This window comes from Cucurbita maxima, unplaced genomic scaffold, assembly GCF_002738345.1.
Source record: "Cucurbita maxima cultivar Rimu unplaced genomic scaffold, Cmax_1.0 Cma_Scf00036, whole genome shotgun sequence".
NCBI classification, from domain to species: Eukaryota; Viridiplantae; Streptophyta; class Magnoliopsida; order Cucurbitales; family Cucurbitaceae; genus Cucurbita; species Cucurbita maxima.
The window spans coordinates 275,843-294,877 of NW_019272052.1; the positions used below are offsets into that span (position 1 = coordinate 275,843).

At 37.0% G+C, this 19,035-nt stretch overlaps 3 protein-coding genes across 3 annotated transcripts in view; 2 read left to right on the top strand and 1 right to left on the bottom strand.

Moving 5' to 3' along the window:
• LOC111468395 (callose synthase 7-like) overlaps window positions 1-9,018 on the top strand; it is a 24,591-nt gene extending 15,573 nt beyond the window's left edge. Inside the window, 14 exon segments of the mRNA XM_023113600.1 lie at window positions 65-174; window positions 251-370; window positions 472-540; window positions 659-842; window positions 951-1,062; window positions 1,490-1,612; window positions 1,759-1,877; window positions 2,006-2,089; window positions 6,034-6,146; window positions 6,220-6,449; window positions 7,101-7,898; window positions 8,011-8,061; window positions 8,193-8,378; window positions 8,490-9,018. Of these exon segments, the coding sequence (XP_022969368.1) occupies window positions 65-174; window positions 251-370; window positions 472-540; window positions 659-842; window positions 951-1,062; window positions 1,490-1,612; window positions 1,759-1,877; window positions 2,006-2,089; window positions 6,034-6,146; window positions 6,220-6,449; window positions 7,101-7,898; window positions 8,011-8,061; window positions 8,193-8,378; window positions 8,490-8,807 (2,617 nt within the window). The 3' untranslated portion in view covers window positions 8,808-9,018.
• A 1,316-nt stretch (window positions 9,019-10,334) lies between these two features.
• LOC111468410 (probable receptor-like protein kinase At2g42960) lies at window positions 10,335-14,582 on the top strand. Its single transcript, XM_023113620.1, has 8 exons — window positions 10,335-11,084; window positions 11,627-12,390; window positions 12,475-12,579; window positions 12,667-12,789; window positions 12,995-13,165; window positions 13,254-13,383; window positions 13,541-13,750; window positions 14,112-14,582. The coding sequence occupies exons 2-8, from the start codon at window positions 11,714-11,716 to the stop codon at window positions 14,232-14,234; spliced, it is 1,539 nt and encodes a 512-aa protein (XP_022969388.1). The 5' UTR covers window positions 10,335-11,084; window positions 11,627-11,713; the 3' UTR covers window positions 14,235-14,582.
• Window positions 14,583-16,835: 2,253 nt separating this feature from the next.
• LOC111468457 (probable WRKY transcription factor 28) lies at window positions 16,836-18,268 on the bottom strand. Its single transcript, XM_023113698.1, has 3 exons — window positions 17,751-18,268; window positions 17,504-17,647; window positions 16,836-17,403 (listed from the first exon to the last, which is right to left on the bottom strand). Exons 1-3 carry the CDS (start codon window positions 18,131-18,133, stop codon window positions 17,067-17,069), a joined length of 864 nt encoding a protein of 287 aa, XP_022969466.1. The 5' UTR covers window positions 18,134-18,268; the 3' UTR covers window positions 16,836-17,066.
• Between the last annotated feature and the right edge of the window lie 767 nt (window positions 18,269-19,035).

Below are 19,035 nucleotides of genomic sequence, written 5' to 3' on the forward strand. Positions count from 1 at the left end.
TTTTTTTTTTTTTTTTTTTTTTTTTTTTTTTTTTTTTTTTTTTTTTTTGCTGATTTATGATTAGTGTTTTAACTCCTTATTACAAAGAAGACGTCCTTTATTCCGATGAGGAACTTAGAAAGGAAAACGAGGATGGGATATCCATTTTGTTCTATCTCCAAAAAATTTATCCTGGTGAGCTTAATCTTCCTGCCGTTTTTACATTTAATTCCATGGACAGCAACTTACACTTGCGTTGGCTGTATACTAGATGAATGGACCAACTATCAGGAGCGAATTAGAGAACCAAAACTTGGGTATACTGAAAAGGACAGGAAGGAGTTAATACGCCAATGGGTATCCTACAGAGGGCAGACATTATCAAGAACAGGTTGAAAGAAATTTCCTCTATCTTTCTCCCTCTTTTGTGTTACAATTAATGGACCCTAACCTTAATACTTGCAACATTTATAAATCTTGATGGTTTATCAGTACGAGGTATGATGTACTACCGAGATGCGCTTCAGCTTCAGTTCTTTCTGGAATTTGCTGGGGAGAATAGTATGTTTTCTAATTCTATTTTGCTATTATCATGAGATTCAGAATCTAAGCCCGATCATGTTCCCAAACTGAGTAATTGATATACTTAATATCTAGATTTTCCTTATTTTCTTGACAGCTGGTGGTTATCGAAACATGCACTTAAATGAAAAGGATCAGAAAGCATTCTTTGATCGTGCACAAGCTCTGGTTGACTTAAAATTCACCTATGTTGTCTCATGTCAAATCTATGGTGCCCAGAAGAAGTCTGATGATGCTCGTGACCGAAGTTGCTATAGCAATATTCTCAATCTGATGTTAACGTAAGTCAGCTGTTAATATGCTGTTGCTAACCTTTACAAATTTCAAAGACTACCTAAAAGTTCCCTGATTTTATTATGGATAGAAGTAAATAAATAAAAAATATGCAGGTATCCATCTCTACGTGTTGCTTACATAGATGAAAGAGAGGAGACGGTGAATGGGAAGTCCCAGAAGTTTTATTACTCAGTTCTCGTAAAAGGAGGTGATAAATTAGATGAGGTATGGGAGAATAGCTTCTGAATTTTATACTTGCCCGCTGTTATATTAGTAGTTGCAACCATTTGCTGGTTACTTCCAATTTTGCATGCGATGTGCCACAATTATTTTAAAAATTGCATTTTCTACGTAGGATTCTGATATAGTTCTTATTTTTTCTTAAAAAAATAAATAATTGGAGCTTTAGGCTTGATTTGACCACATAACTTCTTTTACCACAAAATTTGAGGTATGGTATACTTTTATTTTAATTCTTTGAACAATTCCTAATGATAATCATGGTCATCCTTCAGCCTTTATCTGTAGGCAAGTGGTGGCATAAGTGTCTTGGTTATGTTCCTCATTGAAGAGTAGCAGCTGGAGCTAGGAGTTAATTTTTTACGGGACTTTCCCTGAATTTTGCAGTTCTAATTGCTTGCTATTTATTTAGGAAATCTATCGAATCAAGCTTCCAGGTCCTCCAACAGTAATTGGTGAAGGAAAACCTGAGAATCAAAACCATGCCATTATTTTCACTCGTGGACAAGCTCTGCAGACCATAGACATGAACCAGGTGATTTACCTTTCCGTCTTCGGTTGAAGATAGTGTATCATGACACCTTTTTACTGTGTCATTGTTCAATTTGTAGGATAATTATTATTGTAGAAAGTTGATTGTTTGCAACTTCACAAATCTCAACAAGTTCATGTTTCTCACAGGACAACTATTTTGAAGAAGCTTTCAAAATGAGAAATCTTTTGGAAGAGCTCCAAAAAACCCGTCATGCAGATCGAAAACCCACAATCTTGGGTTTGAGGGAGCATATCTTTACTGGAAGGTCAGTTAAGTTAAATCTAGTAACTGCTATCTGAGAATGTAAGTAGTCAGTTTTCAGTATAGACATTTGGTTTGACATTTAATGGTTGACGATGCTTTATACCTGTTTCCCTCCCGTATCTTCTACAGTGTTTCATCTCTTGCATGGTTCATGTCCAATCAGGAAACTAGTTTTGTAACTATTGGCCAACGAATTTTGGCAAATCCTCTAAGGTAAGTTATTGATTTATCTTTATACAATTTCAATGTATGTGCGATACTTGCAAATATATGACATTGACTACCTGCATTTAGTTAACTTTTGGATTTAATCAGTAAGCCTATCTATTAATATTTTAACTTCTTTTTTCATGGGCATTTTGTGGGTCTATGTGTGTCTTGGTGCTTTCCCATTTTCTGTTTTCCTTTCGACACTCTTTGTCATCTTGAAATTTTGAAAAATGGCTGCAAAATGGTTTCTTTAGATGCTACTAAGAAATAGGGAAGGTGTAAGCCATTTTTGGTCTAAGAGATACCTGCATGAGAACATGAACTGGTGGCAAGAAGATTTGCAATGGAAAGTAAGCTAATTGTAAGGACTATTTCCAGGGATTTAATTATGGATTGCTTTATTTCGTTCATCTACTTTTGATCTTTTCTTTAACCTTGTAGTGCCTTGCACAAAATTATACCTTAGAGTTGTATGATTGACAATAAAAGCTAATCTTCTCTTTCAATATTATTATTATTATTATTATTTTGTAATATCAGAGTTATGCAATCGTCATCAGTAATAAACTATATCATTGATATCATCTCCAACAACTAAAAAAATGAAAAGAACCTAGTCAATTTTATCCACGTTTCTATCTTGGGCAATTACTCTTAATGAATAAACTTAATTCATCATTAATTATATGGTTGCACATGGACAAATTTTGGCAAGGCCAAATCTAAGAATTTCATTGGGTACATCTTGGAGTTAGATTCATTTGGTAGATATATGTATTAGATTATTCATGTATCACTATAATGATAATACATGTATTAGGTAGATTCGCGACTTAGTATTTGGTACATGTATGACCATGGAGGATGTTCCAAATAGCCTATATAAGGACCACCTATGTAGAGATTTCAAATATTTGGTACATGTATGACCATGGAGGATGTTCCAAATAGCCTATATAAGGACCACCTATGTAGAGATTTCAAATCAACTAAGAAGAGAATACATCTCTTCCTCTAGAAAATAAAAAGACAGATTTGAGTGTTAGAGAGAATTTTGTCTCATTTTCATAAAAATTTTACATTGCTCCATCAAAGTGGTATCAGAGCCAAAAATGGTGAATTCTGGAAAGATGTCGTTGGGTGCTGTACTACTGCCATGTCTAGTGAAGTCAAACTACAATAACTAGAGTATTCAGATGTGATCCTTGCTCGGGTGCAAGATGTATGAGATGTACTTCAAGACGATTACACCGAACTAGAGAAAATTGGAAAACATGACAATAAGTGACATCAGGACGCAGAAACAAGCACGAATGAGGGACAAAACTGTTGTGCACTTATTACTCCGAGTAGTTCATGAGTCAAATTTTGAGAAGATAGCAAACGCAACAATGGCCAAATAGGCATGAGACATGTTGGCAAAAGGTCTTCAAGGGGGCTGATCGACAAAGTGTGACTCCAAACACTTTGCAGTGAATTGGAGGTGATGAAGTTGAAGGAGTTGGAAGGCATATCCGACTACATCACACGTATACAAACTGAGATGAAACAACTTAGAAGCAACGATGAAATTCTCAAGAGTCGTGGGTTGGAGAGAAAATTTTGCGGTCACTAAACGACAATTTTGAGAATGTTGTGTGCATCATCAAGGAGTTGAAGGATCTAGAAGGTCTAATTGTTGATGATCTTGCAGGATCACTAGAGGCACACGAGCCATACAAGAAGAACGAGTCGCAGTAAGAAGCTCTACAAGCCAAGGCGTCCATCAAGGACGAAAAGGTGCTTTACACGCAAAACTCTAGGACGACAACACAATTTGGTATCTTGATCCTAGAGTTTTGCGTGTAAAGCACCTTTTCGTCCTTGATGGACGCCTTGGCTTGTAGAGCTTCCTTCTGCGACTCGTTCTTCTTACACGCAAAACTCAAGGACGACAACACAATTTGGTATCTTGTGGAAATGACGGATAGTTCTTGAGCTTCCTTCTACTTCACAACATGAATTATTATTTACAAGTAGGTGGTGTGGAAGGTTCAATCAAGGATGTGTATTACTACCTAATCTCAAGAGCCATATTTTAAGCATGGGGTAGCTTATGGAGAAGGGATTCACGGTATCTATGAAAGATTGGTTGTTGCAATTGAAAGATAGTATAGGGCATTTGGTAGCACAAGTTGAAATGACCAAAAATCGCATGTACAAGCTAAATTTTTGCCTCAACAAAGTACTGTGGCCAAAGGAAAAATCGGACTATTCTTGACATGGTCTGATCAATTATGAAGAGAAAAGGAATGTCGAAGGAGTTTTGGGTGGAAGCAATATTGTGTACGGTTTATAGGCAGAATCGATGTCCTCATGAGAAGATGGGAGATCGGACACCACAAGAAGTATGGAGCAGATAAAAGCTTTAAGCTGTTTGATTTGATAGAGAAGGTGGTGTTGGTCAGTCGGGATGTGCAAGTGAATGAGTCTAATTCATGGGATTAGGAAAGATCCACTGAGGTGATAGTCGAGAAAAAAGAATCACATGCACCAACTAATACTCCACCAATTGTCAATGATGAGATGAGCCTAGACATCCAAGGATGCACACCATGCAAGACTTGTACGACTCAACAAGTGAGGTACATTTAATTTGTCTTTCGGTGGATGCTGAATTAATCACTTCTAAAGAAGCTATACGAGATGAGAAGTGACAAGCAACCATGGATGAAGAAATAAGATCCATCAAGAGAAATTGGACGTGGGAGCTGGTCGAATTACTAAAAGGAAGTTAGCCCATGGTAGAAAAGTGGGTGTACGAGAAGAAGATGAATTCTCAAGGAAGAATAGAGGTGTACGAGGCGAGTCTCATTGTAAAGTGCTATCAACATAAGACAGGGATAGACTATGCTCAAGTCGGCTTTTTTGGATGACTTGCTAAAATTATAGGTTTACGTAGAGCAACCACCGGGATATGCGAGAATTAGGGGAAAAGAGGAAGGTGTTGAAATTGAATAAGACACTTTTCGGATTAAAACAAGCACCTTGAGCTTCGAATACCCGCATCGACAGTTACTTCAAGAAGAATGGGTTTACTCAATGCACAAATGAGCATGCAATCTATGTGAAAAAGAAGAGAGGTACTCTGCTCTCTGTCGCTATTTATGTTGATGACTTCATTTTTATGGGGAATAATGATGAGATGATAGAGGAATTCAGAAGTGTGATGACTCAAGAGTTCAAAATGATGGATTTGGGCTTGATGAAGTACTTCCTTGATCTAGAGGTAAGACAGGAAAATGATGGAATTTGCGAGGCATTAAGCATAAGCGAAGGAAATTCTGAAGAGGAATAAAATGACGGATTGTAACTCGGTATTAACACCTATTGGAACCTATAGAAAAACTCTCTAAGTATGATGGTGGGGAACGAGTTACAATCCATAGGAACTACGATCATGGACAGATTTTGATTTTGAAAAGGCCAAAATCTTAGAAGTTCATTGGATACATCTTCGAGTTAGATTCATTTGGTAGATACATGTATTAGATTATTCTTGTATCGCCATAATGATAGTACATGTATTAGGTAGGTTTGTTATTTAGTATTTGGTACATGTATGCCATGGAGTATATTTCAAAAGGCCTATATAAGAACCACCTAGGTAGAGATTTCAAATCAACTTAAGAAGAGAATACATCTCTTCCTCCAAAAAAAAAAAAAATAAAAAGACAGATTTGAATGTTGAAAAAATTCTTCCCCTTTCCATAAATATTTTATGTTGCTCCAAAAGTTACAATATTTCTCAATTATCCCGAAGTTATATGTTTTTTGTGCTACTGTTTACCGTATGTATTTTGGTGGTGAAAAACCATTCTTATTTGATTTGAATTTTAAATTAGTCTAATCTGTTGAAACGTTACTATCATGGATGGGTTTCATAAGCTCACATGTCACTTTCACAGGGTACGTTTCCATTATGGTCATCCTGATGTATTTGACAGAATCTTCCACATAACTAGGGGTGGCATCAGTAAAGCTTCTAGAGTCATTAACCTAAGCGAGGATATATTTGCTGGTATTTCTTATTTCAATTGAAGATGATATTCCTAAAGATTCCACCAGTCAATTAATTGTGCTAATCTTAACAGGATATAATTCAACTCTTCGTGGGGGGTTTGTCACACACCATGAATACATCCAAGTAGGCAAGGGGCGAGATGTGGGCATGAATCAAATATCACTTTTTGAGGCAAAGGTTGCAAATGGGAATGGAGAGCAGACACTTAGTCGTGATGTTTATAGGCTTGGGCGTCGTTTTGACTTCTACCGAATGATGTCCTTCTACTTCACAACTGTTGGATTCTACTTCAGTAGTATGGTATTATTTCTATAAGCAATATCTGTTTGAGTAGTATTAACATATAATATATATATGGCTTTGCACTATCCTTGAATAACTGCTCAAAATGTTCCCCTTAAGATCAACACGTGGGCTCCTGGCTTCAAATAGGTCAAGTATTTACTCAGTACATGTTTGTGTGCTTGGATTTCTAACTAATGTCTCTTCTTAAGTAATAGATAGAAAGATGTTATTGCTTCTGCTAACTGTGTTTATATGTCAATGCTAACATCAAGAGAATGTGTACGTATTAATCTTTTTCCGGCAAAGATACAATATTTTTTTGCTCAAAAAAATTGTTGATGCGCATGTTTTTTTCTATAGGCAATATTTTTTTAGTTGGCTATTGCCAACTTGACTGAACTTAAATACTTGATAGGCTATATTAAGATATCCTGATAGGCTTGAACTCTGTGGATAGTTTTGGTGAGGGGCTGAATCTTTTTCGTAGTACGAGTTCTAAGACCTATTAAGTCCTTTAGTGGGAAGAAATCTTCTTCCAAATTCGAGAAGGTTTACAGTAAATGATTATTCTTTGACTTCCAATTCACATATGGTGCTTTCTATTGCCTGCGCATGTTCGTCATAATGCAAGGATCATTCTTAGCTTTTGAATTATACAACTCGCAGGTGACTGTGCTGACAGTATATTTATTTTTATATGGACGTTTATACATGGTTATGAGTGGAGTTGAAAGGGAGATTCTTGAAAACCCTTCCATACGTCAGACGAAGGCTCTTGAAGAGGCTTTGGCTACCCAGTCTGTATTTCAACTAGGCTTGTTGCTGGTACTACCAATGGTTATGGAAATTGGCCTTGAAAAAGGATTTCGCACTGCCCTTGGTGATTTTGTTATCATGCAGCTGCAACTAGCTTCTGTTTTTTTCACATTTCAGCTTGGAACTAAAGCCCACTTTTATGGTCGAACAATCTTGCATGGAGGTTCTAAATATCGAGCTACTGGTCGTGGGTTTGTTGTTTTTCATGCAAAATTTGCTGATAATTACAGGCAGTACTCACGAAGTCACTTTGTCAAAGGCTTGGAACTTTTTATTCTGCTGCTTATTTATCAAATCTATGGAAATTCATATCGCAGTTCAAAACTTTATCTATTCATCACTTTCTCCATGTGGTTTCTGGTTGCCTCCTGGTTGTTTGCTCCCTTTGTGTTCAATCCATCTGGATTTGACTGGCAAAAGACGGTTGATGACTGGACAGATTGGAAAAGGTGGATGGGAAATCGTGGTGGAATAGGGATCTCCCATGACAAAAGTTGGGAATCTTGGTGGGATGGAGAACAGGAACACTTGAAAAGTACAACACTAAGGGGAAGAGTGCTAGAGATAATACTTGCTTTACGATTCCTGTTATACCAATATGGAATTGTTTACCACCTTGATATATCTCATAGCATTAAGAGCTTCTGGGTACGGATTTTTTCTATTATCACTTAGATATTTTCTCTCATTATCCAAATGATATTTCTTTGGATCTGTTGCCAATATTTCACTGTTGTTTTTCGCTTCAATGTCTATCCAGGTTTATGGACTTTCTTGGGTTGTCATGTTAATTGCTCTTGTTGTCTTAAAGGTATTCCCCTACAAAAGGATCTCATATTATTTTCTTACCGCGAAGGCTGATTTGCTCTAACATGTTTACTATTTTAGGCTGGTTAATTTGCCCTCTTGTTTACTGATGTTTATGTTTCATGTGGCTACCAGTTGGTATCCATGGGCAGACGAAAATTCGGTACCGACTTCCAGCTCATGTTCAGAATACTAAAAGCTCTTCTCTTCCTCGGTTTCATGTCGGTCATGACAGTCTTGTTTGTAGTATGGGGCCTCACAGTATCAGATCTATTTGCAGCTCTCCTTGCGTTCTTGCCTACTGGATGGGCCATCCTTCTGGTAAGTTTTGCAATTATGCTCTCATATGACATTGTTTGTTTACCACAGCTTTCTTTAAATAAATTACATGCGAAAGACCTGGTATTGATTCATCTTTATCTGTTTCCAAAGATTGGGCAGTCATGCAGACCGATGATGAAAGGCATAGGATTCTGGGAATCAATAAAAGAGCTTGCAAGAGGGTATGAATACATCATGGGTCTCGTTATTTTCATGCCCATAGCCATCTTGTCCTGGTTCCCATTTGTATCAGAGTTCCAAACACGTTTGCTGTTCAATCAAGCATTCAGTAGAGGTCTGCAGATTTCAATGATTCTTTCTGGAAGAAAAGATACGTTATTACACGAAGGTGTTGAAAACTGTCCACAACCAAAAAATGTCGAAACAAATAACTTGAAGCAGAAAAACGTGAGGGGAGAAATCTTTTGAATAGAGGGACCTTAAGCACTTATGCTTTATTAATTCTCTTTTTTTTGTTGTGGAAATAACATACATCTTCGTGAGTATTTATAGTGGAGATTGCACCACCTATCTCCTAAACTTCCTCAAATTCCTAATCTCTGAGATCTGCAAGTGATGATTATGGTAAAACTTCACATGTTTACTATAGTTTGAGATTAACAAATTTTGACCTTCAGTGGTGTTTTCCCGACTCTTTTGCATATTCTTTGTCTACTCTCTAATCCATAGGAACTATATAAAATATTTGATGATATGCAACCCATTGAGTATGATATAGCTGCTCTCCCCATGGATCATACATACATATCCCATGGAGCAATAAGTCCTAAAATGACAAACTCGATTAACTGGTTTTAGAGGTGGAAAAAGGAAGAAAAAAGTAGTTGAAGGGAAACCGACAATCATTGGGCCAGAGTTAGTAGGGACTCGAGTGGCCCACCTGAGGGGTCATCCTTAAACAACACCCCATGCTTGTTGCTCACTGCACAGATCACCCGTTTCCCTCAGGTCACCGCCATTACTAATCTCATCCAAATTCTCTAACTTTATAACTTCTCTCTCTTGCTCTCAGAGGTTCATCTTCGTTGGCACGCTGATGTCTAGCTTTGGTACAATTTGTAATGCCTCAAGCCCAGCACTAATAGATATTGTCCGCTTTAGTCTACCATTGTCAGTCTTACAATTTTAAAATGCGTTTGCTAGGAAGAAGTTTCCACACTCTTATGATAAATGTTTTGTTCCCGATCTCCATAAAAAAAAAAAAACACAATGTTATGTTTTGATTAAAATATTTGACTGCTTAAAAATGGTATTGTCCGATGACACTTTAGAAGACTACACACGCTAATCTAATAGCCCACTTTCAATCAAAATTTTCTTCTTTTATGCCCCTAATCTTTTTCCTCCCAGCTACTAATCTAGCTTCCTCAATTAACTTTTCAAATCTAATTTACTGAAAAAAGAAAGAAAAAAAATTAAAAAAAAAGTCTATTTTGATTTTAATCAGCATAATATTACAATTTCCGAATTTCGTTTCAACTGAAAACTCTTTATTATCTTCTAAATGTTTCATTTAATTCCCATTGCTGTTCCTATTAAAAATATATATATATAAAAGCTTGACAACATTAAAATATTTGATTGTATTGCGTCAGTGGCTAAAAATTGTAGGTATAATATTAAGTAATTGAGCGCTCCCAGTCTTTATCATACGCATTTTCATCACTAATTTAATTCATCTCCCCAAAACACACGTGTAAAACAAAAATCTCCCCCAGATCAAATTCAATTAAATTTCTCAACATTATCTTTAATATATTTAAATCAAATTGTCAGTTAACTCAATTTCAAAGCCTCGTGAAATTTTTTAGTTAAAAGGTTTTAAAATATTAAATTAAGAATTACCACAAGAAAAAAAAATATATTTCTATTACATTCATAGGCTCATCTCAAGATTCGGATAATTTTTTCCTTTTTTTCTTACGATTCTCTTTTCTTTGGTATCCGCTACGGGCCGGCAATCGCTAATCCTAGAGCCTACCATTATTCTCCGTCGATCCTCTCTGCCAATTCGTCATTTTGTGTTGCCACGTTACTTGATTCACCCCTCTCTGCCCTTCATTCCCGATTTACCGTCTTACATTTTCCCCGCCGATCTGGTTTACTGGCCGTCACATCCAGATACTTGGGGTTGACTCTCTTTCTTTCTCTCTCTCTCTCTCTTAATTACTGAACTCTTTGCTGTTTATTCAATGCTTTTTTTTTTCTTACCCAGCTGTTATCTGCAGTGCCATAATCCTGTTCACTTTGTTCTTGCCGTTTTCCCCATCTCCGGCGACCTCCATTGCAACCCCAGCTTCTCTTTCAACCTTTTCCAAGCTCCTTCTCGCTTCTGCATACTCAAACCCACCATTCTCACCTACCCTTTTTCCCCCGACTTCTCATTCCCCCATTGTTGTTTGTAATTTGTAGATTCTCTCCTCTACTTCTCTCTCTCTCCCACATAAATTAGCTTTCGTTCTGCTATTTATCTTGCATTTTCCTCTACCATTCCTTCAATTGTTGCTGACCCTTTGAGGCTGCTACCCCCGAGAGAATCTGGAATTGGAGGGTCTGGTTTTTTCAGGTCGATATTGGACTATCTATGCTTATTGGGTCCCAGTTGGTTAAAATAGAAGCCCTTTCTCTGCTTCTGTGGGATCTTAAAGAGGAAGATCAAGGGGGTTAGGCTAGATCTGTTGAAAGGTGGATGAATGCTTTCTACTTTGAACCACTTTCCTTTGTTTTCTTTAATTTGTTCACATTTCTTTTTTATGTCTTTTACTTGAATCATAAGTGATGCCTTCTACAAACTCATACCTTTTGTTTGATAGATTTAGAACTTTTGATTTCGCTATTGGTGGTTCATTACTCTGGGTTTTCTTCTACAATGGGATATTGAATTTATTTTGCTTTCTTCGTCATCATGACTTGTACATACGAGTATCAGTCGGGGTTTGTTGTGGAAAGAATAGAATCCAGTTGAATGCTCAATGCTGATGTAAAGTATCTTCCTTAACCGTATTAGTTTCCCTTTTTGTGTTCTATCTCTGGATTTATGCAATATTTTAAGAACTTGTGAAGGAGATTGCAGTTTTTGGAGGATATTTCTTATTATGAACTTTGTGTTCTAAATGGCTGTCTAATTGTGAAGAAACTTCAGTAACTTGTGTTATTGATACTAAGCTCTCTCAGGAATCTCGTACCTATAATTTGAGACTGCATGATGTTTTGCATCTAATTCTCAGGTCTAAATGTCTTGATTTATCTGCGACTGGAACTTAGGGGTCCGAGCCAGTTCGAAATTTTGGCATCTTGAGGATCAACCATCAGCTATGTCATCTGGAACTACTTTGAATACAGAATTGTCAAAGAAAACGTCCTTCCTTGGTTTGTCCCTATGGGTTTTGATCTGCTTATGTGTTGGTGCATTTATTGTTTTGATTCTTGGTATCTTATCTGTATGGGTGATGTTTCAAAGAAAAACAAGGAGATCCCCAGAAAACTTCTCTTCTTCTCAAATACCAAATGTCTCGAAGGATATTAAGGTGGATAGAATCGCGACTCAATCTGCCCACGGCAATCATCTTGAGAACCTTTATCATTCTAATCATGATAAATCAAATGAGAAGAACTCAGAGAAGATGATTGGTCATTTGAGCATGAGCAAGTCGAGTGATCCTGATAACATAAGCCAATGCAGCTCCAATTACTATCATGAAAGGGTTTTTAGCTCACATTCAGGAGAAGAAGGAAGCTCTGGGACTGTTAGAAAGCAGTCTTCCATGTCGTATGGAGGATATGGAGGACTTGTGACTGCCTCTCCTCTCGTTGGCTTACCTGAAATTTCACATCTTGGTTGGGGTCATTGGTTTACCCTCAGGGACCTAGAATTTGCGACACATCGTTTCTCTCCAGACAATGTTCTTGGTGAAGGGGGTTATGGGGTTGTCTATAAAGGCAGACTGATAAATGGAACTGAGGTTGCAGTAAAGAAACTTCTCAATAATCTGTAAGGAATTTAGGAGTTTGAAACATATATAAAACTATTAGCAACGGTAATTGTTCTCTTAAAGTTCAATTTGCTTCTTCATAGGGGACAAGCAGAGAAAGAATTTAGAGTTGAGGTGGAGGCCATTGGTCATGTAAGACACAAGAACCTCGTACGACTCCTCGGCTATTGCATTGAAGGAGTTCATAGGTACTACTTACACTGTCAGTATGTCTTTAGTTGACTATTTTGAGTCGATTCTTAAAGAAAATGGCGTCTCTCTTTTTACTCGCACAGGATGCTGGTCTATGAATATGTGAACAATGGCAACTTAGAACAATGGTTACATGGCGCTATGCGGCAACATGGCACCCTTACATGGGATGCCCGGATGAAGGTGCTTCTTGGCACTGCTAAGGCGTAAGTAACATCAGTTTACACATTTTTATGAACTCGGCACTCTGATTATATACGGTTTCTGATGACCTGACATTATTTGCTTCAGTTCTCTTTAGTCTCAGTTCGTTCGTCCAGTGGTTTTAATTTTTGGGTAGAACATTACTTCTAAATGACTGCAAACTTTCAAACTTGAGAATGTTACCAAACTTCTTTTCCCTGAATACAGGCTAGCATATTTACATGAGGCAATTGAACCGAAGGTTGTCCACAGAGACATAAAATCTAGCAACATCTTAATTGATGATGAATTTAATGCAAAGGTTTCAGATTTTGGATTGGCCAAACTTTTGGATGCAGGAGAAAGTCACATCACGACTCGAGTGATGGGCACATTTGGGTATATGCTTATTTTTCATTCTATTCTATAACCTATTGTGATAAAGAATCTTCACATAGAAGCTAATCGTGTTTTTCGTTTGTCCTAGGTACGTGGCGCCAGAATATGCCAACACTGGCTTGTTGAATGAGAAGAGTGACATTTATAGCTTTGGCGTTCTCCTTCTGGAAGCAATTACAGGAAGGGACCCTGTTGATTATGGCCGTCCTGCTAATGAGGTACTTCTGACTCTTAATAATATTGGTGGTTAGTTTCATTATCGGGCGTCCTTCAGGACTCACTCTTCCATGAACGTATGCTGCACATAATTTCCGTATCTCAATTGACATTAGCTTATGTACTTCCCTGCCAGTAATAGTGTACTTTATTCTTCAGGTTAACCTTGTTGAGTGGTTAAAAGTGATGGTAGGCACGAGGAGAGCTGAGGAAGTTATAGATCCAAGTCTTGAAACTAAACCTTCTACACGCGCATTGAAACGTGCCCTTCTGATTGCGCTTAGGTGTGTGGATCCTGAGGCAGATAAGAGACCAAAAATGACTCAGGTTGTTAGAATGCTTGAAGCTGATGACTACCCATCACGTGAGGTACGTGTCGATGAAATATGCAAACCAAGATAATAAATCATACTGCTGTTTCCTGCCTCCTAAACGACCTTCTTTCTCGCAATCCTACTGTTCTGTTCAAGCAATTTCTTGTTTATATTAGTTCACACACAATTGTAGTAAAGGGGTAATGGGCAATTGCTCTACAATAGCCAAGGATCTCATTTCCACCACGCAACAGTGTTAATGTTCTGAATTTTCCTTTTCATTGAGATAAAGTTTCTTATTGCACAAACATACCCTTCTTAGCTCGTCCCAGTTTCAGCTATTTCTTGGTCAATCCCACATATCAGTATTCTAGTTGAGAAGCTTGGCATTGAGAATATGGAGAATTGTTTTGTAGGATCGGAGGAGCCAAAAGAGCAGCACGGCGAACTCGGAAATAGAGTCGACGAAAGAGATCTCGAGTCCAGCTGAGGTTGGAAGTAAAGCAGTGGATTCACAGAGCAGAGAGGGGAACGCATGAGTGGTTTGAAACTAGGTGTTCTCTTATTTGTCATTGCTGGTAGCATGGTTTGAAAGCAGGTGGATGGGTGATGGTCCATTTGTTTCATAGTACATATCACTACTGCACCCTCACATAAAATTATAGAGAGAGAGAGAGAGAAATGTTTGGTGTGGCCACTTGCTGCTCTATCATTTCTTTCCTCTTTCACATGATTGTAATTTCTGCTCCCTCCCCCCTTTGTTTTGAGAGAACAGAACTCTCTTTTTCTTTTCTTTTCTTTTCTTTTTTGGCTTTAATTGTTGCTTCACTTACCATTGTTATTATAAATTATTAATTTTTTTCGGGAAAAAAAAGGAATTTCTTTTGAATAATTCTCCATGTTAAACGAAGGCATCGCAGCCCAACCAGAGGCTTTTTGGGTTCTGCTGTATTATTCAATGGGCATTGCCTTTCGTTGGTCTCTCCTTTATTTTCATCATCCCCTTTCATTGGCCATCCATCCTCTGTTTTAATATCATTTCCATCTCCTTAATTTCCGTGAAATACTATGATGATGTCTTGTCCCCAAAGGCCATCTTATTGTTACCTTCATTATTCATTATTATTATTGGATGTTAGGTTTCTTTTTTAGTTCCAACTTTGAAAGGTTTTGTAAGGACACTGCTAACCATATTGGCACTAGTATATACATATATATATATATATAGTCATCCCTACCCCCTCACGTCAATCTCACGACCCTCTTATCCATTCTCGTTTGATCACGGTGGGGAGAAAATAAAAATAGAAAAACTCACATTGGGTTTAGGGGTAATCAAGTTCTAGCCTTGTAGTGGATTCGGTCTTTCCTGACTTATAGTGATAGGTTAGTGAACTGTTGGAGATCGGATCGGTTTTGCTCGAAAGTTTAAAGCATTAAGCTCATGTCTCGCTCCCTTGAATCTCTACTAGATAAATAAACATCTCTAGATATCTCTGTATCGGTAGTTGGATAGTTCATAGAGTTTCATGTTTCTTTCTTTTTAATTCCAAACCTAACTATTAAATTACTGATAATTTTAGCAATCAATCACATTTAATTCAATAAATGCTTCCATAGTTTGTTAGCCTAACTTTTAATTTGACTCCTTCAAGCAAAAGGAATATGTTGATCCTAATTAATCTTGACAAAATGAAAAGAAAAAAAATGCTACCTAATAGTTGACAATTGAAAAAAAAATGCCAAATTTGATAGCCATCGTTTGTCTTCTAGAGAAGCAAGTTGAGAGCCGAGCCCAAGGTAGCATTGTCTCCGACTATACATCCTCATGCTAGTACCAATAAAAATGAATCAAGGTCGAATTAATAGCCATATTCGAGGGTACGACCCTTTTGAATAGGATTGGTTCTATAGGTTGTATAACTGTATCCTTGAGTTCGTCTTCGAGGGTCGTTTATTTGGCCTCGAGGACAACGAAGTCCATTATTCTCTATCACTTATTAATTGGTACAACTCACATTCAAATTCGACAAACTTGGAACTCCATGTCTTTGTAACGTTCCTTGGAAGACACAGCATCCAATAATTAATGTAAGGTTGACCTTCAAACTTGTCATTAAACAGGCTGCACAAAGTCAACTCTCCATTCATTCCTCTACTGCTTGAAACCTTCCTTCTTAATTTTAGCTTGTTTTATAATGAAAATGATGGGTTTTTTTGGGGTTACAAAGTTGAAAATAGGCCATAGATTTTAGAGATATTTAAGAACATAAATGAATATTATGTATACAATATAACATGAAACATGCATGCATATCTATACTAATGTTATCATAATTAATGTATTAATTAGTTGGAGATTATTATATGTTAGAATTTTGACATGATTTATAAAGTTAATTAAACAAATCTTTGTAATCCAAGTTGGAGATTGCGAATTTGACCAGCAACCAACCCACTTGATCTTGATGCTTCATCTCTGGGTGTATTTGAATAGAATCGTGTTTGTTCATATCTATGCTTAGCTTAGCTGCAATCAAAATTAACTGAAATTTTGATCGAATTCAAGAACATATTGGTTGATAACTACTCGGGTTCGACTAAAATTTCATTTTGATCCCGTCCCTGCGTGCCCACCTGAATAAAACATCCATTACTGTCTTAAAACAAATAATTAAGCTAAGATTGTCCACAATAATCAAAATAACGATGCCTTCACCAAGACAACTTCGATCTGAATCATTTAAACGACATATCTGTCTCTGTCAATCAAGGCAGAGATTATTGAGAAACGAGATGTAGTCTTCATTTGAAAATCATCAAGAAGGACAAATTATCAGCCAAGTTGACTGCTACCTCATTCATTAACTCCTACTTTTTTGTTCTGATCCTGCTTTGTCTTCTAAATTATTGTCTAATTCTCTCACTTGCTCCATCCTACAACATCCGAAACACACGTAAAATCTCATTGATTCATACAAATTTGTTATCTAATTCGGTAAGATCCCACATCGGTTAGGGAGGAGAACGAAACATTATTTACCAGGGTATGGAAACCTCTCCCTCGAGAGAAACCCTGAAAGTGAAATATCAAATAACACAATATTTACTAACAAGGGCCTTGAGCTGTTACAAGTTCATCAGCATGCATGGGTGAAATCAAATATAAATAAGAACACCCTCCAAAAATGTTGGAAGAGAAAGTTGGTCTTTTACATACGTAGACAATGCAAAAACATGCATGATAAACAACGTAATACAGGTTCTGACGCCTCCATTATATGTTAGCTACATGGGTTTATCCTAATACAAGAGCCAGGAAATAGATATATATATACACAATATAGATATTATTCTGATAAGTAAGGATCCTATTTTTGAGTGAACAAATCTTGCAACAAACCATAATGATCAGGCATTTGAAGGCTTAGATTCTGGTACATCACCGATGCCGGGTCGGCTCGGGAGTTGGTCGGTAACAAATGCGAAAAGAGTTCATGAGGAAGCGTAGGACCGGAGGAGGGTGCGGTCGACGCCGATGCATAAAACGGAGACGACATGATTCCAGCAGAATGGCCTCGGAGTGTAGCTGGGCAATGGTGGTTGTGTTGACCCTCATATGTAGTAATCACCACAGATGGATCTTGATATGATCTTTCCACTCGCTTCTTCACTAAACACTTTTGACTCGTGCATCTGTAGTAGCTTCTGCAGGTTTGTCACACATTTATGATATTACTACATTAAACAAATCTATGATGTAATTAACTAACAAGGTAATTAAAAGGTGAAAATGATTATGATTAACCTGGGGTAAGGACTGTTTTTTACTGCTTTTTGTCCATATTTTCTCCATCTATATCCATCTTCAAGGTGATCTATCTCACTCTTTGTCAAGAAAGCAAACCGTGGCTCCCTCTGCCGCTTCTCTTTCTTTTTTGATATGATATTCCTTATAAAATCAACACCATTTTATAAAAATAATTATATTCATTTTTTTTTTTTTTGTATAAATGAAAAATACAAAATAAATAAATAATTCAAAATTCACATACTGTTTCTTAGACCTTTCTTCATCTTTTGGGTCCTCTTTGTTGCTCTTCACTGAATCTTCTTCAACTACGGCCTCATTAGACGAAGACGACACAGAGGAATTCTGGGTGGTTGAAGATTGGTTTAAATTCTTGCCTCCACAAGAAGCCTTGTTTTTCGACACGTCGTCCACCGGAGAAATGACTTCAGATGAAGAGCACGACACGTCGAAAGCCCTCGACAGGCTGTTGTAGTCCAACGAGGTGTCGAAGAAGTTAGTGAAGCTCATCAAAGCAGGATCCAACGGCGGGTGCTGCTGATGGAAGATCGAACGGTTCATATCCAGCTGGTTGTAATGGAATGGATCGTACGGCTGGTACAGATTCTTGCCTTCTTCATTTGACATTTGGAAATAATATGATCAAGTAAATTAGGGTTTTCCAGATCGATGAGTCTCTGAAGAAGAAGAAGAAGAAGAAGAAGAAGAAGAAAAACCCCAAGCTTTTGGCTCATAAACTCTCCACTCTCCTTTTGTTTTTTGTTTTTTTTTTTTCTTTGTTAATTCATTGCACATGAATTGACAGGCCTTTTAAAAAATTAATGTTAAATTATTTAAATAATTAAATATTTTAGATCTAGAAAATATGGGGTCTTTTAGTTTTTTAACTGGGTCAATTTATCAGCAGTTAAAAAACACAGCAGCAATTCCATTAATTTAATCCCAACTATCTACAAAGTAATGGCAGTAAAAAAAAGAAAAAAAAAAAACTTAATTTAAGAGTCGCAGTCATTAGTAATGGACTCATCCTTTAGTAGTCAACAATTCCAACTTATAATGTATTGATAACCCTACCCACGACGCCACGTGTGAGAAAACCGGCACCGGCGTTTGACCGTTGTTCCGGCACGTGGGAAGACGCTATGTGGTGGTGGTGATCAAACCCTGACGTCATTTCAGAAGTCATCAAAACCCTAATTCCCATTATTCATATTTGTATTTGTGTATATAAAGTTGTTATGTACATATGTGTGACAAAATAAATTATTGTTAATATTCGAAACCCGAGATTTACGATTTTTAATATTTTAAGTTAAACCAAACATGAAAAGAAGGAAGGAAAAGGGGGGATAAGAAAGAAGGGTTCCTAATCAAGTTGACTTTGATTAGACGTGACTAAATAGACCTAATCAACTGTTCACAATATTATTGTTAGATTATGTTTCTTCATTTCATATTTAGCACCTTAATTAGTGTTCAACACATTCCAAATTTTAAAATGGTAGATTTTGAATTTAACTTTTATTTAC